Source organism: Podarcis vaucheri (assembly GCF_965113315.1).
Source record: "Podarcis vaucheri genome assembly, chromosome: 7".
In the NCBI taxonomy this organism is placed as follows: domain Eukaryota; kingdom Metazoa; phylum Chordata; class Lepidosauria; order Squamata; family Lacertidae; genus Podarcis; species Podarcis vaucheri.
Genome location: NC_138765.1, coordinates 25,700,754 through 25,721,125, shown reverse-complemented (window position 1 = coordinate 25,721,125; position 20,372 = coordinate 25,700,754). Strand labels below are relative to the sequence as shown.

Sequence of the window (20,372 nt, the reverse complement as noted above, 5' to 3'; positions counted from 1 at the left end):
TTCATAAAATGACAATCACCTGGTTTTCATCTGCCTTGCACCAACTTCCTGTTCTGCTAAGGCACCAGTAAGATTGGATCCTCTTCTTTCTTTTGCTGTGTAATTTCCATGTTCTCCTACTGGGGAACCCAAATTATTATCACTCTTCAAGGCCTGTCATAAAGCATTCTGAATCCTCCGTCCCTACAATTCACTGCTATAACGTGCTACAACATCCTGGCCATGTTCAGGCATCACAGTAAGTTGTAGTTTAACCTCGTTATAGCCAACATGGCATCCTCCAGATGTTGTTGGACTACAATTCCCATCATCCATGACCACTAGTCATGCTGGGGCTGATGGGAGGGCAGCACATTGGCTACCACTGGTTTAGTGTAACATGAAAATCCTTAGGCCTCAAGTTCCCTTGTTTCAAACAAACCAAAGCTAACATTACCTACAGTGTGCTGCTTCAGGCAAAATGGCAAAACTATAGTTTAGCAAATGAAAGGGACCCAGCCCTATTTGTTGGAGTTCAGTCCAGCTTTAAGGATGCTTTAAGCCACCTCAAAAAATATCGTGGTGTGGTAGCATATAAATATAAGGGCTGTGCACTGTCCATTTTACACCCACTCTATGGCCCTGATCCATGGCTCCCCACCCTGGATCTGGGTCTGAATTAGTGCATGGGGGAGGGGCTAAGGTTTAGGTGTGTCCCCCCCCCAAAGCTTGACTTAAATACACAGCTGGAAGGAGAAGGAGATGTTGCATTTTACTCACATAGTCAATTCTTCAGGGCTTCTCCAAGATGCTGCTTTTGCAAATGGGTATCCTGCACCACGAAGGACGCGGGTGGCGCTGTGGGTTAAACCACAGAGCCTAGGAATGGTAATCAGAAGGTTGGCAGTTCGAATCCCCATGACGGGGTGAGCTCCCATTGTTCAGTCCCTGCTCCTGCCAACCTATCAGTTCGAAAGCACCTCAAAGTGCAAGTAGATAAATAGGTACTGCTCTGGCGGGAGGGTAAAAGGCATTTCTGTGCGCTGCTCTGGTTCACCAGAAGTGGCTTAGTCATGCTGACCACATGACCCAGAAGCTGTCTACGGACAAACACCGGCTCCCTTGGCCAATAAAGCGAGATGAGCACCACAACCCCAGAGTCGGCCATGACCGGACCTAATGGTCAGGGGTCCCTTTACCCTTTACCTTTATCCTGCACCACACCGAATCAGTGCATAGTGCTCATTTGCAAAATGCAGTAAAGCTGCTTGAAAAGGAGGCTCCTATACCATGCAGCATCAATTCTGTGGTGCTGCTTCAGGGATGTGCCTCAGACATGAAGGAGAATCAGATGGCGGACTCCACCTTCTCCTGAGAGAATGCAGCCAGTGGTCAGGGTTTTCTCAGGGTTTTCCTAGCGTTTTCCTGCCCAAAGCCTGCCTCTCATTTCTATCTGATGACCTGGCAGCCACAGTTCGCTCCTGGCTGTCCAAGCCAACCAGTCACAGTCCATTCCTGTCTGCACTTGACTCATCTGATGCCTAACGCCCTCCTAATATTCCTGATTTGGCTAAGGACTTGGACCTCAACCGAATCTGGTGAATGATTTCAATTGCATAAATCGATAACCATTTAAGCTTTCATTCCCTTCTCCTGAAGGAGCAATACGTCTTCATCCACGACGCCATCTTGGAAGCCTGCCTGTGTGGAGAGACCAGTATCCCTGTCAGTGAATTCAGGCCCACATACAAAGAGATGGTCAGGATAGATCCTCAGAGCAACTCATCACAGCTGCGGGAGGAGTTCCAGGTGAGTCCATGAAAGCTGAAGGCTTCTTTGAACCAAAGAGACTTTCTTCAAGTGCACATTTATGATGAGACCCAGAATTGCCAAAAGCAAGAGCCCAGTATAACCTAGGCATGCATCTTTTGTGATAACCAGGAACACAGAGATGGAAAAGACCATCGGTGTCTTCTAGTCCAACCCCCTGAAGTGCAGGAATCCTTTGCTCAAACTGGGCCTTGAACCCACAAACCTGAGTCTCTAGTTGAGGATGTCACCTTATTTCCAGGCAAGGACACAGAACTATGTTACTAGTAAATGTTCAAAGCTTTTCCCAGAGTGGAGGTGCCAGAATCAGACAAAAACTTTCACGTCTTGAATTTCTGCTTGCCATGCAGTTGTTGAAGGCGTACGTATAGCTCCTGCCAACCTAGCAGTTCAAAAGCATGCCAGTGCAAGTAGATAAATAGGTATCACTGTGGCGGGAAGGTAAACAGCTTTTCCGTATGCTCTGGTTTCTGTCATGGTATTCTGTTGTGCCAGAAGCGGTTTAGTCATGTTATGTATTCAGGCCACACGACCTGAAAAGCTGTCTGTGGACAAATGCCGACTCCCTCGGCCTGAAAAGCAAGATGAGCGCTGCAACCCCATAGTTGCCTTTGACTTGAGTTAAATGTCCAGGGGTCCTTTACCTTTACCTGAAGGCATAGGAGTTTAGGAAGGAAAAAGAGAAAAATGACAATTCTGTTTTTGGGAGGCTGGATGGAGGATGGAGAGGGGTGTGGGTATGTTTAAAATTAGCCAAAAGTACAAAGGTAGAATTTGCATTCATTGCTCCACCCACTTTTGCCTCTACTCCCGCCCACCATTGTCACATGAGCCCCCCCCCTGAATGTTACCAAGAAGGGAATGTAGCCCTGGGGCTAAGCAATGTTCCCTCCTCCTGATATAAAAGAAGGGTGCCTGTTTATTGTGCCTCTTAAATTTCTCCTGACTCTGAGATTATGAAATGCTGCCTGACCTGGTTTCCTTGTGTCCAGCAGACTCTGAATTCCGTAACACCCCACCTGGATGTGGAGGAGTGCAGCATCGCCCTTCTGCCGCGCAACCGGGAGAAGAATCGCAGTATGGACGTGCTGCCTCCAGACCGGTGCCTCCCCTTCTTGATCTCCATGGACGGAGACAGCAACAACTACATCAACGCGGCCTTAACCGATGTAAGTGCATTGCCGGGGTGTTATGGGCGGGGGAGTGGAAATGGAGGATGCCAAGCCCCTCTCTATCCTGCACCTGATAAGGTTCAAGCTGCCACATTCAGGCTCCGAAGCCGTTGAATGGGAACATGGAATCAGGACCTGCCTTTCAAAGACTGAAAAGAAAGTTCAAAATGCAAAGTTTTCTAAGTAAGCAACTAGATAAAGGTCTAGAGATACTTTCAGAAAACGCACAGTTGTTGTCTAATTCAGGTTATAATTAAAATGAGTTACCATATATTTTAATTGGCCTTTGGTTGATTAATATTTTGCGCTTTGAATTGTGTTTGGGAGGGGTATTGTTTCATTTTGTTTCTGTTCTAACTATTTATTTGTGCTTTTATCCTGTATTTTTATATTGTGAACTGCTCTGAGATCTTCGGATGAAGGGTGGTATTATAATAGAATAACACAACACAACACAACACAACAACACAACACAACACAACACAACACAACACAACATAAAACAACGTATTTACAGCAGAGATGAAATGAAAGTTTTTCATTCAAAATGGCAGCTGTGATGAAGTGGAAACTGTCCCCTGCAAATTTGAGGGGACTGGAAAAATTCTAGAATTTATTTGGAGCTAGGAGCTTTTCCAGACGAGTAGCTGCTTCCTGCTCTCTCTCTCTTTTTCAAATGTGGTTTGGAACTCCTCCAGCAATGCCTCCCATAATAACTCACTATGATTATAATTTAGTGTCTAATATACTGTTTTTTCTTGTTGAGAACTGAAACCTATTCAGCATGCACCCGTATTTCCCAGGAAGGATATATGCTCCTTTACAGCCTGTAGATTGATTTGGAATCAAACATCCTCTAATCAAAAGGGGTATAACTCAGTGGCAGAGCAAGTGCTTTGCACACACAAGTTCTCAGCTACAATCCTCGGCATCTCCAGGTAGGGCTTAGCGTCGCTGCCAATACCGTAGACAATGCTGAGCTAGATGGAACAGTGGTCAGACTTGATATAAAGCTATGCCCTTTAGAGAGTTTTGGCTAAACATTAGGAAGAACATGCTGATGGCTCCATCTGTCTGAGAATATAACAGAAGCCAGTACAAAGACATTAAACACTGGTCAGTTAAGTGGCCGGGACACCGTATTTTCTTCTACTTTGGGAGCACTTATCAGAGAGGGGCTGTGGCCTTGCATGTGAAATGACCCAGGTTCAATCTCTGCCATCTTCTCCAGTTAACAGGATCAGGTAGACCTTTATTTCTCCCAAGAGCTTCTGTCAGTCAGAATTGACAACACTTGCTTAGATGGATGGATAGTCTGATAATGGGCAGCTGCCTATGATCTTCTCTGCTCTTCCTGGACATTTCTGTGCTGTGTGATTTGATTTTTCAGTTTCAGTTCTTTTGGCTCACTTTGTCTTGTCACCTGTTCTTTAAAAAGAGACACAAAGCACATTCTAGTCTCTCTCTCTCCCCCCCCCCAAGAGAAGACAGTGATGTAAATTCAGCAACCACTCCTTGAACAATTCTACCTCTCTCTTCTCTCTCCTCCCCCGCGGTCCCTTTTTCTTTCCAAGCCAGGGGAAATAAAATCCATTATGCATAGAAGTTCCTTTGCAAGTGCACGGGCTGAACTGACACACCGTGTTATTGTAAATATGTCTAACAAAGAGCAGGGAGAAGAGGGAGTCAGGAGCATCCGAGCTGAACACTGCCACTGCGCTCCCGTCTCAGGAGCGTGCCGCAAAACCGAGAGTTAAGTGGTAGCAAGGCAGAGGGAGCAGATAAGCTTTTCATTCTCTCCCACCACACAGATGTTGGGATGGGGAGTGGGAGTGGTGTTGGTCTACATTTTAATTCCCATTTCCATAACTGCACTTCCAGGAGCAATGTGAAAAAGAGAAGATCCGTTATCCTTCGAAATTCACACATCTATGAATTTTGCAATGCAGTTTTGTGAGAGAAAAAACATAGATTAGGGAAAAGTGTGCATTTGTATGAGCACATGAACATGCATTCTGTGTGCAGAAAATCGCTTGCAGAAATGTGCATATTGGGCAGAATTTTGCACAAGCCTCTGCCTGTTAGGATAAATTCACATTAAAAATGCATATGAATTTTCATGTGGACTCTCTTTTAAAAAGATAAAAAAATCAAAAACTGATGAGGAAATGTGGAGAAACTAAGTGAACTTAGAACTTGAAAAGTGGGGAAATGAGAGAATTAGAAATGGACAGATAGCATAGGTTAAACAAGTGGGCATGGGAATCATGCCAGCTCAGTCTGCCCATGGTTTGGCTGTACTCCACTGGCTTCACCCCCAATTTCCATATGCCTAACAGGAAGTCCATAATATATGTACATCAGCAACTCCCAAGGTTAGGGACTTCAGTCAGCCAGGGTTTCCAGCTCTGTGGACTGCCTATGTATGTTCTGTGCTCTCAGGTCCTGATTATTCGTGTATTTCTATCCCTGCTTTTCCCGAGTTGGGTTTCAAGGTGGCTCAGAATCCCCCCCCCCCGAAAATATCATTTAAAATAAAAAGAAACTAGTTGAAAACAATTAGTAAACTCCAATGAAACACATTCAGGACCAGCATTCATCTCTTCATCCTGGAGAAGAGTGACTAGTGGGGTGCCACAGGGTTCTGCCTTATTCAACATCTTTATCAACGACTTGGGTGATGGACTCAAGGGCATCCTGATCAAATTTGCAGATGACACCAAACTGGGAGGGGTGGCTAACACCCCAGAGGACAGGATCACACTTCAAAACGACCTTGACAGATTAGAGAACTGGGCCAAAACAAACAAGATGAACTTTAACAGGGAGAAATGTAAAGTATTGCACTTGGGCAAAAAAAAAATGAGAGGCACAAATAGAAGATGGGTGACACCTGGCTTGAGAGCAGTACATGTGAAAAGGATCTAGGAGTCTTGGTTGACCACAAACTTGACATGAGCCAACAGTGTGACGTGGCAGCTAAAAAAGCCAATGTAATTCTGGGCTGCATCAATAGGAGTATAGCATCTAGATCAAGGGAAGTAATAGTGCCACTGTATTCTGCTCTGGTCAGACCTCACCTGGAGTACTGTGTCCAGTTCTGGGCACCACAGTTCAAGAAGGACACTGACAAACTGGAACGTGTCCAGAGGAGGGCAACCAAAATGGTCAAAGGCCTGGAAACGATGCCTTATGAGGAACGGCTAAGGGAGCTGGGCATGTTTAGCCTGGAGAAGAGGAGGATAAGGGGTGATATGATAGCCATGTTCAAATATATAAAAGGATGTCACATAGAGGAGGGAGAAAGGTTGTTTTCTGCTGCTCCAGAGAAGCGGACACGGAGCAATGGATCCAAACTACAAGAAAGAAGATTCCACCTAAACATTAGGAAGAACTTCCTGACAGTAAGAGCTGTTCGACAGTGGAATTTGCTGCCAAGGAGTGTGGTGGAGTCTCCTACTTTGGAGGTCTTTAAGCAGAGGCTTGACAACCATATGTCAGGAGTGCTCTGATGGTGTTTCCTGCTTGGCAGGGGGTTGGACTCGATGGCCCTTGTGGTCTATTCCAACTCTATGATTCTATGATTCTATTAAAACACCAATTGCCTTGATAGCAGCCCATTTGTCAACATCATTTGCACCTATTTTTCAAATACGGATAGGTAACTTTTGGGTTACGAACGCGGCAACCCCAGAAGTGTATACTTCCAGGTTTTGCCCCGCACGCATGTGCAGAAGCACTCTACACACTTTGTGCATGCTTATAATAGCACAGCTAAGCCAAGACTCCAAAACACTAAAAGCCACTTGTGGACTCAGGGCTGGCCCAAGACATCTTGCTGTCTGAGGCTATAGTGACCCACCCCATTCCAGACATCAAGTAGAATACTGTAATGGTTCTTTCTTTGACATTAGTGATGGCATATTGTCTTCCACCATGACTCAAGAAGTAGGCTGTGGAGTGCTAGACAGACTGCACAGCACCCACAGCTCAGGCCTTGGAATGTCTCATTACCATATCCAGCCCATCAGTATCTACCGCCTGAGGCGACGGCTTCACTCTGCCTAATGGTAGGGCTGACTTTATTTGAACCTGTGCTTTTGGCAGGCCTGCTCATGAGATAAAAAACATGCCTCTTCAGGCTTTCAGATCACATCTTCCCATACAATGGAGCCCATCTAGAATGAGCACATTTTTTCACAATCCTTTTATCCATATGATATGGCCAGCTGCAGCACTTTATGCAAACGAGTAAAATTCACAATGCCGGTTTTCAGGTAAAAGGGAAAATAAAAGTAGATGGGCTAAATTAATCAGTGACCTGCTTCAATTAGCCAGAGAGGTCAGTTTGGTGGGGGGGGGGGGAGAGCGTTCTGAAAGCCGACAGTGACGTAAAACTCCCAAGGAAATGGAATAATCAAGGGTAAAGGGCTTCCTCTGTAGGTTTGTCTCTTGCCATCAAAGCACGAAAGGATTTGATTAGATCATGATGTGCTATATCCTTATTCACTTTCCAGAATCATCAGGGGCCGCCTTTCAAATCAACCCTTTCTTTTACTTGTGTGCCCTATGGCATTTTTGTAAATAACTTGGGCACAACAGGGAGTTGACCATTTGATTCATGGCCACTTTTAACTGGGCACCGTTGTAAATCTAGGCTTAGGCCTGGAACAAAAGTTCCAGTCAAACTGTGGCTTCAGGGTTCTTAGGTCTGTACCTCAGGCTCATTTGCTCCATCCTCAGAAGGGCACCCACAGTGCCAGTGCTGCAGTCTCTGCCATTTCCCAATGGTATTGTTGGCAGATTAAAATGGCGGCTTGCCAACAGCATGACACTGCTACTTAGGCAGTCAGGAATATAGAGGGCAGGTGGATAGATGGGCTCAGAGTCAGCAACTTCTTAGGATCATAGGTGCTAGTACCAGGCCTCTCTTCCTTCTTTCACACACTTCAGTTTCCTCACTTCCTGGATTGTGATAACGATAGTGTATTCTGGTAAGCTAAGATCCCTGCAAATATGCATTTGCTTCCAAAAGAGTCTTGTGGAGCAGAAGTAGGATTACTCTGGCTGTTCATCCTAACCCCTCAGGCCATTGCCCTTGTTTGGAGGACAAAGTAGAATATGGTCTGACCTGCACCCTTTAAACTAGCTTGGGGCCTGAAATGTGGTGGAGGACAGAATTTCATTACCAGAGTTGAAGTAAGATTCAGTAGCCAAGGCAGTCATCTTCGCTATAAGGAATGGAGTGGAAGTGCCATCTTTTCATCAGGCAGCAAAACATATTGAGTGGCCCTGCTAGAAACCATGCTTTGAACTGAGTTTGCCTTTTCTGAATAGGAGGGAAACTGGTTTGGGGTAAATCATAGTTTCTTCAGTTCAGGTGCAACAGTAAACTGTGATTATTGCAAACCAATAAGTGATGGTGGGACATGGGGTACATTGGGGGAGGGCATTGGCTCAAGACCAAATGGACCAAATTTGATTTTGCTGTGAAATTTGAACTGTGCCCAAAGGAAGAAACCAGGGCATCACTGAAAAGTCAGGTGTGAGAGCAACACCTTCCCTTCCAACTGGAGGGAAGATGAGATGGGCTAATTTGATCCTGGGGGCACAGGTAGCTGTCTTGTGTTGAGTCTGACCATTGGTCCATCTAGCTTAGTATTGCCTACACTGCTTGGCAGTGGCTCACCAGGATTCCAGACAGAGTTCTTTCCCAGCCCTACAAGGAGATTCCAGGGACTGAACCTAGTTCATTGTGCATGCAAAGCAGATGCTCTATCTCTGCGCTGTGGCCCTTCTCCTGGGGTTGCCTGTTGAAGGAGAGAGCCCTAATAGCTGACTCTGACTTGCACCAATTAATCACTTAACACCATCAGCTTTCCTGCACAGATCCCACCTCTCTTGATTTCCTGCATTCCCAGTTCTCCTTTCTGTTCTGATCAGGTAGCAAATTGCTGTAATTATTTTTATGCAAGCACCAGAGCTGAAGAATGAAAAAAACTGGTGCTTATCTCTCCATTAAGTAGCAGCCCATGGAACTCATGGTACTCTTTCATCATTTGTGCCCCACTTTGCTGCCTTTTTAAGCAATTGGTGTTTTTTTTTTTGGGGGGGGAGGCTCTGTAAAATAACAAATTCGTCCTGAGATTCCCTTTGTCCAACTTCACCTCTTTGGAGAGAAGCTGATCCAAATCACCCGGCTGATGGGAGAAAAGAACTCAAGACTGAGATTATGCACTCTGTAACAGAGTTTGAAAGAAACTGAGAAAGCTGGGAGATGTTTTCTAAGTGCAGGGAACTTGTCACTTGAGCTCATAAGTGTTGTTTGAAGGGCTCTTTAGGAAGGCAAAGAGCTGAAGAAGAAAAGCTCTGCAACCCTGGATTGTCTGCTCCATCTCTGCAGGTGCCCCTAAAAGCCCTTGCTTCTTTTGAAGCGCTAACAAGCCTTGCAAAGTCATTACCTTGAGGTTAAGGGTCTTTTCTTTCCTTCCCCTCCTTCCCTCCTCCCAAGAAAATGTTTGTTAGAAGCAAAGCTTAGAGGAGCCTGCCTGGCTTTTCTGTGTCTTACCATTTCCCTCCCTCTACCCATTTCAAAACCCCAATAAATATTACCAGGCAATGTTGGCTGTGTGATAGTTTAGATCCGAGAGCTGCTTTCTGTGCTCTTATTATCCAGAAGGTATAACTTCCCGGGGGGGGGGGGGAACGGGACAGACGAAGAGATGATCCACTGGGCGGACATTTTTCACACTGGTTCTTAGATCAAAGGAGACGGAATTCTGTTTTGTTTTTAAAGAGATCTGAGTGCTTTTTTCCCATCGAGCAATATCAGTGGACATAGGCTCATTCTTTTTAAAACTTTGTGTTTGCTGGGAATGAGGTCCTAAGCGGGAATGAGGCTTTATCACATCTCTCTCCTTCATTCTTCAATTTAGTCTGATCCAAAATGGGCCTCTGCCCTGACTCGCAGTGATATGTATATGTGTGATTTTTTCCTCACCAGATGGTTATTTGTTACAGGCCACAAATTATAAGGCAGACAAATGGTATCAGATTAGAGATTCTGACTCCTGAGATTGAAAGAGGATCCAGCGTGCTCCAAGATCCCCAGTAGAATTACTTATAAATATGGCACAGAGTGTGTGGGAGAAAAGTATGCTCATAAATTTCCAGACTTGATTTTACATGAGGGCAAGTCCTGCATAGCTTGGAACCAAAGTCTCTCTAGATCCACCTGCTCCTTTATGAGTCTCTTTGAGGCCTTTCTTCAGGGATTCCTCACCCCCTAAGATCAAGAGGGTGGGGGCTGAGTATCAGACCTTATGAGAAACAGTTGGGGGAGTAGGGTGTGTTGAGGGTAGCCCGTCAAATATTTGAAGGGCCATCACATGGAAGATGGAGCAATCTTGTTTTCTGTTGCTCCAGAGGGTAGGACCTGAACCAATGGATCCAAATTGCACAAAAGGAGATTCTGACTAAACATCAGGAAGCGTTGAACTAGGACTAGGAAGGCCCAGGTTGCAATTCCACTTAACCAAGAAATACACAGGGTGGCCTTGGGTCAGTCAGTATCTCTCAGTCTAAATTACCTCACAATATGGGTGTCATCTGGGGGTGGGCAGGGGACAGAGCCACCCCAATATTTTCAAGAAGGGGGCAACCCCCCCCCAAAAAATCTGCAGTGATCCTCAAAAGGACGTGTCAGGATGAAGATACTTAGCCCTTTGAGGATCACCAGAGCATCTTCTGACCCCCCCCCCAAATGTTGGCAAATGTGATAAAATAAAGACAAACATTTGTCTCACCTCTGAGCCAAACCCAGAGGATTCAAATGGCAGAGTAGCAGGACTGAGGGTAGCAGCACTCAGCCAGGATTTCTCTGGGAACAGTGGGTGATATTCAGTGTAAAGTCATACCTAGAGCAGACCCCTTGATTAATGGGATCTACTCTGGGTATGACTTACATTGGATATCACCTACTAGAAGCACATTTAGGCAGTTCAGCTTCCATCTTTTAAAAGCTCACATTTAGTGTTGATCAATGGAGTTCCTTAAATAATGCACGGGGATCTGAAAGTTGTATGGCATTTGATCAATCAAAAATGGCTATTTTACACATGGTCACCATCACTTGAAGTTTCAAATGACTAGTGATCAATCATATTGCCTGTTTTACTGAGATATGTGCTTTAGTAGACAGAAGGTGGATGATGTTAAGGAAGTGACGATCCTTCTGCCACCTTTAAGTTCCCCTTGTGTTTTTCAAGATAACCAATCCAAATGGAATTGGATTAATCCTGCACACAATCCTTTGCTTTAGAATCTCAAAACCCAGATTTCCATCTTCCTCCCAGTCAACCTTGGAGATTAGAGTTGTGATTTGCTCCATCTCTTTCCTCTGCTATGTTGCTCTGCTTTTATCCCATGCCTCTTTCTCTCTCCTTTAGAGCTACACAAAGAGTGCTGCCTTCATTGTGACCTTGCACCCACTACAGAACACAACCACAGACTTCTGGAGGCTGGTGTATGACTATGGCTGCACTTCCATCATCATGCTGAACCAGCTCAATCAGTCCAACTCTGCCTGGGTGAGTAACGGAGAAACACCTGTCACTCATTGCTGTTGCTTCTTTGAGCAGTCTGTTTGCTCCACTTTGCATTTATGTATGATGTGGTCTTCGAAAAGACAGCCAGATCTACTTGCATTCAACTAATATCTCCAGGGTTTGTGTATGTGTGGATCAGTGGAATTAAGAATGTAAGTAATATATGAAACTTGAACTGTCAAATCACAGTTACATAGTCTAATGCACAAGCTGATTCTGAAGCACAAAATAACCATGTTAAAACGATTCTGGTTAATTTAATTTCAACAAAATAATGACATAGTCTGCAAGTCTGTTGAAGGCCAAAGCGATCTGAAGCAGAGGCCAGTTTGATCTGGATTTGCTAAAGGCTGGACTGATGGAATGGGCAGCCAGCCACTAATTCTGTTTCCACAGAATCATCACCAGAGCCACATGCACAACAAACATTTAAAGTGCTATGATAGCGCCTTAAACAGGCATTACTCCCCCCCCCAAGATTTCTGGGAGCTGTTCTTTGTTAAGGGTGCTAAGAGTTGTTAAGAGACACCTATACCCCTCACAGAGCTACAATTCTTAAGAGTGGTTTAACAATCAATAGCTCTTCCCAGGGAACTCTGGAAGCTTTAGCTCTGTGAGGAGATGATGATGAAAAGAGAGCTGAGTTGAAATTCTTCCCCTGCAAAAGTCAGGGGGATTCGTCTCATTACAGAGGAGCAGGAGAAATATTACAAAGTTGTGTGTGTGTTTGGCTTACCTTACTGTTTTAAACAGGTTTTTTGGCTGTTCTTTTAAAGTGTGAAACAACTGAGCCCATAGCTTACATTCACATTCATGGAGCTACTACTTGGGGGATTTTGACTGGAAATGATTGGGCAGCCCAGAGATTATTGCAATAGATAACAATTACTTTGGAAACACAAATAGTCCTTTGCTTATTCTGGATGAATTAGGAAGAAGCAATACATGCCAATAACATCTTGCTTGCTTAAATGAATTAGCAAGAGAGCCACACAATTAAACTCAAAACTGCTGCCTCCTGTATAGTTTTTGCTGCATTTGCAGCACCAAAGAGACCTCTCTGGGGTGCAAGCCTGGGCAGTGTATATGGAGGTCCTGGGCTGTCCAGATGGCAAGACCCCCCTATTGGCCTCAGTGATGTGGTCCAAAGGAAAGGAAAGCAATACATTTGGTACCAGCTTGGCTGCCAGAGCTGCCGGAAGGACACAGCCTTGACAGCACAATCCAAGGACACTCTTCAGAGACTCATAAACCATTTTGCCCAAGCCTGTAGGGAGTTTGGCCTTACCACCTGACAAATATCCTGGGTTAGGATGTTGCCAGCACTCCATGCATCAGCATTGGTGACCACATGCTTGAAGTGGTAGACAATTTTGTCTACCTGGGTTCCACCATACCCAGCAACCTCTCCATCGACCCTGAGCTGGACAAGTGTACAGTGGTATATCAGGTTACATACGCTTCAGGTTACATATGCTTCCGGTTACAGACTCCACTAACCCAGAAACAGTGCTTCAGGTTAAGAACTTTGCTTCAGGATGAGAACAGAAATCGTGCTCCGGTGGCGTGGCGGCAGCAGGAGGCCCCATTAGCTAAAGTGGTATGGGAGAATGTGATGCTAATGTCCAATACGAAGACGAAGGTGTACCAGGCTTGTGCGTTGAGCACTCTGCTGTATAGAAGTGAGTCGTAAGCAGCTTACAACCACCAGAAGCAATGCCTCAATGCCTTCCACATCAGGAAGATTTTGGGTATCACATGGCAGTGTCAGGAGGTCCTACACATGAGTAGGAGGCTGGCAGAGACACATGCCCAACTAGCATGTTCTGTCCCTCCTGGTTGTTTTGGAGACTCAAAATCTTTCTTCAGCCCGAACACCACGGTGATTGATACCTTAGAGGCATCAGCACACTTCAGGATCAGCAGAGTATAGGCACTCAGCGTACAGACTCAGTAGTGCAGCATTTGGCTAAACTACATTTATTTACATATACACACTCAGAGCATCATAACTTAGCTCCTTCCTCTTCAGCACGAGACAGCAAAGACAAAGGACAAACGTCCTACATCACAGAAACACAGTAATACAAACCTCCTTTCTCCGTGACTTCCCACAATGTGGAATGAAAACATACACCGTCATGTGATAAAAACAATCCCATGACTGCAGCACGGGAAAAGAATCCAAACAGGCAGGACAGAGTCTCAAACAAAGATGTGCTCTCCCAAGCCCACATCCCCAGCATGTTCACACTCTTGCCTCAGCGATGTCTACACTGGCTCAGTCATGTTCACAGAGTGGAAGGTGGCAGGATCCCCAAGAACGTGCTCCATGGGGAGCTGGCATCAGGGACAGGACTAACTCTGCATTACAAAGATGTCTGCAAATGTGTCATGAAGGCTGGCTACATCAACCTCACTGTGTGGGAATCCCTTGCAGATGACCACAGTGCCTGGAGACAACCAGTTACAGATAGGTAGCCGTGTTGGTCTGCCATAGTCAAAATAAAAAAATTCCTTCCAGTAGCACCTTAAAGACCAACTAAGTTAGTTCTTGGTATGAGCCTTCGTGTGCATGCACACTTTTTCAGATACACTGAAACAGAAGGATCTGGCAACTTCTGTTTCAGTGTATCTGAAGAAGTGTGCATGCACATGAAAGCTCATACCAAGAACTAACTTAGTTGGTCTTTAAGGTGCTACTGGAAGGAATTTTTTTATTACGGAGACAACCAGTCAGTTGTGTATCCACAGCAGTGACCAGAGGAGGAATAACCATTGGGAGCAGTGCAGAGAGAAGAAACATCATGGTACACCTGCATGAGCAGAACCGGATGCCTCCATCTACAGAATCTCTGCTGCAACAAAACATGTCTCCCCCATATCAGTGTCTACAGCCACAGCAGGCACTGTAACCTTCCAACGGTTTGACTTTACTTACCAAGGCACACTCCTCCATTGCCAGATGGTTGCCAACCAACACAGTTTAGCAACACCACACTCTGGCCATTAAAAATCCTCTGTATGGAAGGGAACTCTATGATGGATAGTCAGGATTGGATGCCAGGAAGGGCATGGGACTTTGAATCTCCCCTCCCTGGATTCTTAAAGCCTTCTTGTCAAGTTCATGGCAGTTTTAAGAGCCCATTACAAGTCCGTAATGCTAATTTGCCTGAAAAACGCATTGGTTTCTTCTTCTTAGCATAAAATTGGTATTACAGAGTCTTAATGGATGTCTGGAGAAGACTTCATTAACTGGATTATTTTATGAGTCAAGATCAGGCACTTTAGTGCAAATGACCCAAACCTTCAGTTGCAATGCCGACAGGGAAAGTAAGCAGAGGAATGAATTAAAGGCCCACCTCGGGTGAAGAGGCGCCTTCCTCCGTCAGCTGCACTTGCTGAGCTGAAGAGGACTGCTGCGTCCTTAAATAACAGAACAAGGAAATGAACATTATCCCTGGTGCTCCCGTACCTAGGAATCCCAGCAATTCTGCAAGGCCAGAGGGAGTTTATTCAGGAGTGAAATTAAGGCTGGAAGCAATTGACACAGAGGGAAATCCGAGCTGGTAACTCTGCTACACCAGAGTTTGGGAAACTTAAAGATAAAAGGAGTCAGAAGCAAAAGGCTTTTGGTAGTGGATGAGGTGCTCTGCCTTTCCCAGCTTCTTTTCATGTTCTTAGAGCAGCTTCCTGAATTCTCTTCATCCAAGGGATGGAGGCCCACTGGGACTGGTAGGACATAAAGAGGGGAGGCTAACGACAGGCAGAACCAAAGCCAATGAGAGGAAGATCCAACTAATTCTAATCCCTCCCCCTGTCAATCATTTTCCCTCCAAGGTCAGCCCTGAGACTGAGCGCAGAGCCTCCAAGTGTCCTTATTTTCCAGGGACATCCCTGATTTAGAGAAGCCGTCCCGGTTTCTGATTTGACCCCAGAATGTCCCACTTTTCCTTAGGATGTCCCTGTTTTCATTGGAGAAATGTTGGAGGGCATGGAGTTATCCAACCCATGAGGTGTCTGAAGGCAATTCTGTATAAGGAAGTTTTTTGTTTTTGTTTTTGTTTAAAAAAAGTTTAATGTTTTATTATGTTTTTATATATGTGGGAAGCTGCCCAGAGTGAGTGGGGCAACCCAGTAAGTTTGTAATGGACAAGCCTCCACTGGAAGAAGGAATCTGTCGATTGAAGTTTCTCTCAGTTTATCATTTTTCCAGTCTTAAATTCAGTTCACTACATTTCCACCTCACTTTGTGATTTATTAATTTTAAATAATATTCATCATTTTAGTGCACATTCCTAATAGGAACATTTTTAATGCATTCTTTTTAAAAAACTAATATACACTTTTTGTGAGCTGTTTACCCCTAACCCCTTCCACTCTATCAATATGCAACTCTCTTTCACCACTACCTTGTTCTGCCAACCCCACTGGGCATCTTATTCTTTGGGGATGTCTGCATAGTGCTGTTTAGCCAGATCTTAAATGTTTACCAGCTTAACACCAACAGCTAATAAATCAACCTTTACAGTGAAACAGCTTTAAAAAAAAAAAGGTGACTTAGAGGGTATATCCCTTGCTTGAACCATGCCTTGCCGGAGGAAGTTTTAATATCCAAATTATAGCTCTGAGTCTGGAAGGCATGGAGATCACAGAGATTTATAGCCCCTATTAATAACCAATTATTTCTCAAACACATTTGCCATGCGGTGAGGCCTGGGCTGCCGGATGGCCCCAAATGCTAAATGTTCTGTTAAAGTGCAATGACAAACATCATATATTTTGTATTGACGCTGCCTTCCTGGCTGTCGTGCACAAAAACAATCACATCGGTGACCCCTGAATGGAACAATACATCAGCTGCGCTGCTGGGTGGGAGATAGCAAGAGCAGGATCCCTTCCTATCAGTGATCTTTCTCTGGCAAGTCTAATGCTTGGGAATATTAAAGCTCTTGTTGATATAAACCTCCTGTTGATATTTCCAAGCGGGAATTGGCTGGGGGCGCGGCTCAGTCAGAGGATGTCTCTGGTTGATGGGGAGTCAGATAACTTTGAATTGCTTCCCTACTAAAGAATATGAGTTTTCTTAGTTTAGGAAAAAAATAATACAGCTAAAGGGTGTGTGTGTGTGTGTGTGTGTGTGTGTGTTAGAGACCCCTTGTGGGCTATCAGATGCAGATTCATCACAGGTGTAACCTGTGGAATGTTTTGCCTTTGTCTTGTGAGTATGTCTTAGCAATGCATTGGGTCCTGAATGGATGCAGTCCAGTACATAATTGCCTAGTATTAAGTCCATCTGAACTCAGCAGGGCTTTCTATTGAGTAAACATGTGTAGAACTGCAGGACAAGGCCGGTAGCATCAGCAGTTGGCTGTATTCCAAAGCCACGCTTTCATGACTCTGTGCTCTTTATTTCTCTCTAGCCTTGTTTACAATATTGGCCTGAGCCAGGACTCCAGCAGTATGGACCAATAGAAGTGGAGTACGTTTCTAGGTCAGCTGATGAGGATGTTGTCGCTCGTCTTTTCCGGGTTCAGAATGTAACACGGGTGAGAAGCTCAACAATACCATTCTGTTTTGAGATTATGCTGGTCTTGGATGTAGAATTCTTTTTTCTTAGACTGAACATGCCTAAGTTGCCTTATATCATCTCAAACTATTGGTCCATCTAACTCAGTATTATCTGCCTGACTGAGAGCAGCTCTACAAGTTTCCAGCAGGAGTGTCTCCCAGTTCTGCAAGTAAACTGGCCCCAAGTTCTTACAGGCTTTATATACCAATAGTAACACATTGAACTTGGCCCGGTAAGAAATCAGCAATCTGTGCAGGTATCTGAGCAGAGGTGTTCTATTTACTGACAGGTTCTCACTCCTGTTAGAAACCACGCTGCAGCATTCTCAGCTAACTGCAGCTTCTGGATCAAGCACAAATGAAGCCCCACATAGTGTGGATTGCAGTAACCCAGCCTTGAAGTGACCAATGCCTGAACTACTGTGGTCAAGTTCTCCCATTCCAGGAATGGTCAAAGCTATGGTACAATAATAGGGGGGCATGACAGCTATGATCTACCCCCACAATTGGAGGCAGTGTGCTCCCACCTGCTAGGACTAGCAGGTGGGGAGAATGTTCTTGCCTTCAGGTCCTGCTTGTGGACCTTTTATGAACATCCGATTGGCCAGCACTGTGAGAATAGGATACTGGACTAGACGTCCTACTGGCCTGATCCAGCATAGCTCTTAAAACACCTCCTTTTCAGAAATCTCTAGACTTTGAGAAAACTTCATTTCCAGGTTTGCAAGTGATGGAGTGCTCTCCACCCCAGGTTTGGCAGAATGATACAAAATCTCTCTCCCACTGCCTTTCCCCAAGTCTGTTCAGAGAGCCCAGTCCTTTAAAGCATTCTCTTTTGCTTTTGAGTCCTCTTCTCCTTGTCTTGCATAATTGGTTTGGCATGGAGATGACACAGGTCTTTCTTGTCTCATTCCCATGCTGAAGCTGCAGGGGCTGTTTTTAATAAGTATCAGATGCCACCACATTCTCCAGCTCCTGCCAACACTTGTCTTGCAGGTAACTTTGTGAATAATTTGCAGGCAGCCACTATGGTAATGGGATGCTCAGGGAACTAAATGTCAACAACAACAGATCCTCTCTCTGTCTCCCAAGAAACTCAGCAGCCAGCAGAATCATCTTGGCTTGCCAAGAGAAAGAGAAAATAACATGGACACAGATAATAACTCAATGGCAGGGGTACATGCTTTGCATAGACGGTTCCAGGTTCAATCCTTGCATGTCCCGTTAAAAGGATATTGACATTTCTTGTTAACGGGTGATAAGAAAGATGTATTCCTAAAATCCTGGAGGGCTCAGCCAGTCCGAGTAGATAGCAATGAGCTGAAAAGACAAATCACATGACCCACTGAAAGGCAGCTTCCCCTTTCCCTCTCTCCCATTCTCTTTCTCCAATTGTGTTCCTTCTCAGACAGGAGTACCAGTGAAAGTTGCCAAGTTTACAGTCAAGGGTTAGAGTTTCCCCAAAGTGTGACTCGTAACAGCTTCATTAACGTGTAGTGTGGAAATTTCAGATCCCCTCCAAACTGTCGTCAAAGTTTTGTGCTCGTACTGTGCCGCAAACACTGTATTTTGTGCCAGCCCTTGCTGTGAGCCTTGCTTCCTTCCTCTCCCATTGCTACAGTCAGGAGGAAAGGTTGCTCCTAGCTGACAGCTTGTGAGAAAGGAGGAGCCAATGTTTCTAGGCTGGAGGTGAGACTGGAGAACAGAATATATACTCAATAAGGTTCAATAGCTTTGTAACAACACATTCCATGGCAGGGCTGGCCCAAGACAAAATGGCACTCCCCACCCATTTCATGTACCAAAGCTGACTGGACTAGCAGCTGACTCTTACTTCAACTTGGTGCCCACCAGCACATCTGAGGGCAGCAGCCTAGCTCTGGGAGCACAGAGCAGGCCACAGACACGGTTCTGTTCTGCAACACCTCACCCCCGTTGCCAGTCCCCACAATGCCTGCTTCCAGTCCCATCCTACCAGCTAAAGACCAACAGAACCAACCGATATCTGTTTTTAACCATTTCTCTTACAGTTTTAATATTTCAAATTTAAACTATCCAAATTTTGAATGGAATAAGGTGAAATCTTTTCTTTTCTCTTTATGAGGGGCCAAATATTTGTTTTATTATTGTGTGCAAAGACTTCAGGCTTCTGGTTCATTGTTTTCTTTTGCCTTTTCTTCCCTCTTATGTTTTTGTACCTCTAATATCTTTGATTAATATTTTATCTGCTTCAGCATTTTTCTACTTTCTGAAAATAAAGGAAAGGGGGGGAAGCAACACAGGGGGGGAGAATGATATTAAAGTCTTAAAGCAAAACATTTTGACTTTTGATGACTGAGGAGGAAAGGGAACCTTTCCATTGCTGAGACAACTCAGAGGTGTGTCAGCACCTGGGAATGTGTACACACAAACACACAGACAATTTTTAAAGCATCGATCAGCACTTTAGACAAATTTGCTCTGGATCCCAGAAGGATGCAGTTAATCACTAAAACCATATATTTCTTGCAGTGATTAACAAAACAAAGATATTAAAGTCTTTAAGCAAAAGAAAAAAGAAAAGAAAAAGAAATGTTTTGGCTTCTGCCTTCCTCAGCTGCTCTGAGGTAAATTAAAATTCGCTGTAGCTAGGAATGCCAGAGAATTCTGATAAAAATGGAAACTGAAGGAGAAAATGTTTGCATTCTCTTATTTGTCCCATATCAACCCAGAGAATATGTAACAATCTGTCACTGAAGATTGCCTCTCCACCCCCCTCCCCATGTATTCTGTTTTGTAGGAGAAAATTCCCCTTTGTGGGTTCAGTACGGAAATGCAAGCCAATTAGACTTTATTCAGTAATGCATTATAAGACAGAGTCCAAAGGAATTTGTGAGAGCTTTTCATTATGGTACATGCTATATAGGGTGGGCGAGGGGAGCGTCATCTAGGCAATTATATTTTTTCTCCAAGCATCTTCTGCCACTCCATTGTCCCACCATCTCTCACCCAACCACAGTCTTTTCCAACCCACTTTTTTTCTCTGTACTCACAGAGCCCTCCTTATATCTTATCTGGGGGTCATATCACAGCCCCTCCAAACTGAGCATGAAAACAGCCAACCTCAAATTATAGAGATGGTGAATAGAATGTGGCCATTTTAGCTCTAGCCCTAGTTTAAACTGGAGCAAAACATGTCAATTATATCATCATCATCAATCATCATGTGTCCAGA

General features: G+C 44.7%; 1 protein-coding gene across 7 annotated transcripts in view; it reads left to right on the top strand.

Moving 5' to 3' along the window:
- Nucleotides 1-20,372, top strand: part of PTPRU (protein tyrosine phosphatase receptor type U) — a 381,886-nt gene that overhangs the window by 337,790 nt on the left and 23,724 nt on the right. For 4 of the 7 annotated variants that reach the window (XM_082231472.1, XM_082231470.1, XM_082231469.1 and 1 more), the window contains 4 exons: nt 1,639-1,788; nt 2,805-2,978; nt 11,429-11,569; nt 17,011-17,136. In XM_082231472.1, the coding sequence (XP_082087598.1) occupies nt 1,639-1,788; nt 2,805-2,978; nt 11,429-11,569; nt 17,011-17,136 (591 nt within the window). Of the gene's footprint in view, nt 1-1,638; nt 1,789-2,801; nt 2,979-11,428; nt 11,570-17,010; nt 17,137-20,372 lie in introns of all 7 variants that reach the window. The other 3 variants (XM_082231471.1, XM_082231468.1, XM_082231473.1) reach the window with 1 other exon arrangement.